Raw genomic sequence first — 2,497 nt, 5'->3', positions numbered from 1 at the left:
ACCGTCCATTTTCCAAGATCCGCCTTCCAGATGAAGATCGTACGGTCACTACGCTCTCTTCTACTCTCCTCTGCATCCACAATCGTCATCCACCACCCCGTTCCGTCATCCGTTTGTCCCATCCAAGAGCCTCAACATCTGGGATGACGATGACCGTCCATTTTCCAAGATCCGCCTTCCAGATGAAGATCGTACGGTCACTACGCTCTCTTCTACTCTCCTCTGCATCCACAATCGTCATCCACCACCCCGTTCCGTCATCCGTTTGTCCCATCCAAGAGCCTCAACATCTGGGATGACGATGACCGTCCATTTTCCAAGATCCGCCTTCCAGATGAAGATCGTACGGTCACTACGCTCTCTTCTACTCTCCTCTGCATCCACAATCGTCATCCACCACCCCTTTCCGTCATCCGTTTGTCCCATCCAAGAGCCTCAACATCTGGGATAACGAGGACCGTCCATTTTCCAAGATCCCGCTTCCATATGAAGATCGGACGGTCACGACGCTTTCTTCTACCCTCGGCCGGTCTACCCTGGCAGAAATTTCTATCTGTTTCTTCTTCTTCTTCCCCGGCCATGGCGATCGGCTCCCCGCGAGAAACCCTAGCCTCGGCGATGGAGCTCGAGCTCTGCTAGCCGGCCGGCCATGGCGGAGCTCCGGCGAAGGTTCAACGTCGGCTACGCGCTCGCTCCGAAGAAGCGGCAGAGCTTCATCCAGCCGTCCCTCGTCGATCGCGCCGCGGAGCGCGGCATCGATCTCGTCCCGATCGACCTCGACGCTCCGCTCTCGAGCCAGGGCCCCTTCCACTGTATCATCCACAAGCTCTCCGGCAAGCCATGGCGATCCCAGCTCGAGCAATTCTCGGCCGCGAACCCCTCCGTACCGATCGTCGACCCGCCGGAGTCGATCGAGCGGCTCCACAATCGCATCTCCATGCTCCAGTTCGTCTCCGAGCTCAGCATCTCGCCCGATCGCCGCGAATCCCTCGGCGTGCCCAACCAGATCGTGATCTACGACAAGGCCGCGCTGGTCGACGTCGGGGCCGTCGATTCCCTTCGATTTCCCCTGATCGCGAAGCCGCTGGTGGCCGACGGCAGCGCCAGATCGCACAAGATGGCGATCGTGCACCATCCCCGCGGATTGCTGGAGCAGAAACCGCCGGTTGTTCTTCAGGAGTTCGTCAACCATGGCGGTGTGATCTTCAAGGTCTACGTCGTCGGGGACTTGGTCAGATGCGTGAAGCGCAAGTCTTTGCCGGATGTCTGCGAGGAGAAGCTGGAGATGCTTCAAGGATCGGTGTCGTTCTCGCAGATCTCGAATTTGACTGCGGATTCGAAGAATGGCGAGAACGCGATGATCGAGGAGGCGGAGATGCCGCCATTAGGGTTCGTGACGGAGGTGGGCAGGGGATTGAGATTGGCGATGGGGCTGCATCTCTTCAATTTTGATATGATCAGAGACGCCAAATTGGGCGATCGCTACCTCGTCATCGACATCAATTACTTCCCCGGGTACGCCAAAATGCCGTCTTACGAGATTGCCCTCGCCGATTTCTTCCACAGTATCATCTCCAAGAACCCGGAAATCGCGCATGCCCGCAGGGAAGAACAAGAACAGGAAGGCGAAAGAACAGGGGGAGAGTGAAAACAGGTACCTTTTTCGCATGTTCTTGGGAAATTTCTCCGAGTTTTATCCACCGGCTGTCATTCAACTTTGATCGAGATCGGCCTCGCCGATTTCTTCCACAGTATCATCTCCAAGAACCCGGAAATCGCGCTTGCCTGCAGGGAAGAACAAGAACAGGAAGGTGAAAGAACCGGGAGAGAGTGAGAAGAGGTACCTTTTTTGCATGTTCTTGGGAAATTTCTCCGAGTTTTATCTGCCGACTGTCACTCAACTTTGATCTGGATGAGTCGATTTTCAGTCTTTTGACTTGTTGATGGCGATCTTTGTAGTTAATTCGACAATTGTTTATTATGTTCAAGATTATATTAGCTTTTTCCCAGGTTTTGAAGACCCTTTTGCTTCGGCAATTGCTTAAATCCCCCATTCATTATTCAACCATCTTTCAACAAAAAACATTCATTATTCAACTTTCCTCTGGGTTCAAAATGTGAGTTCTTGGGAAATTGAAAACCTTTCAAAGTAGGTTTAAACTATTGATGTGATTTTGCAAAAAATCTTAAGACGTGAATGGGGAAGTTGGCAATGAAAATCCTGATACTGCATGCAAAATTGGGGTTCTAAATCCTAGTTATAAATGGGCTGCTTCTCTTTGCATCTACAAGGTTGATGAAGTTCTAAATCTCAGATAACGTTAATCAAATAAAATTATTGTTCATCGATTTTATTTTTTATATTGAAACATAATAGCCAAGTTTTTCGGCTTTCTTGTAGTATGAGGATGATTCCAAGTCAGGACGATCCTTTTATCTGAGAGTACTACCGAGAAGATCATCATGTAAGCATGATGATCTACATGACTGAATTAAT

At 50.7% G+C, this 2,497-nt stretch overlaps 1 protein-coding gene across 1 annotated transcript; it reads left to right on the top strand.

Annotated features, from left to right (window-relative positions):
- The first annotated feature begins 536 nt into the window (after positions 1-536).
- On the top strand, positions 537-2,009 carry LOC144711976 (inositol-tetrakisphosphate 1-kinase 1-like). Its single transcript, XM_078586142.1, has 2 exons — positions 537-1,654; positions 1,753-2,009. Exon 1 carries the CDS (start codon positions 650-652, stop codon positions 1,646-1,648), a length of 999 nt encoding a protein of 332 aa, XP_078442268.1. The 5' UTR covers positions 537-649; the 3' UTR covers positions 1,649-1,654; positions 1,753-2,009.
- The last annotated feature ends 488 nt before the right edge of the window (positions 2,010-2,497 follow it).

The sequence above is a fragment of the Wolffia australiana genome, chromosome 14 (genome assembly GCF_029677425.1).
Source record: "Wolffia australiana isolate 7733 chromosome 14, ASM2967742v1".
Lineage (NCBI taxonomy): Eukaryota > Viridiplantae > Streptophyta > Magnoliopsida > Alismatales > Araceae > Wolffia > Wolffia australiana.
This window is presented reverse-complemented; position numbering and strand designations above follow the sequence as displayed.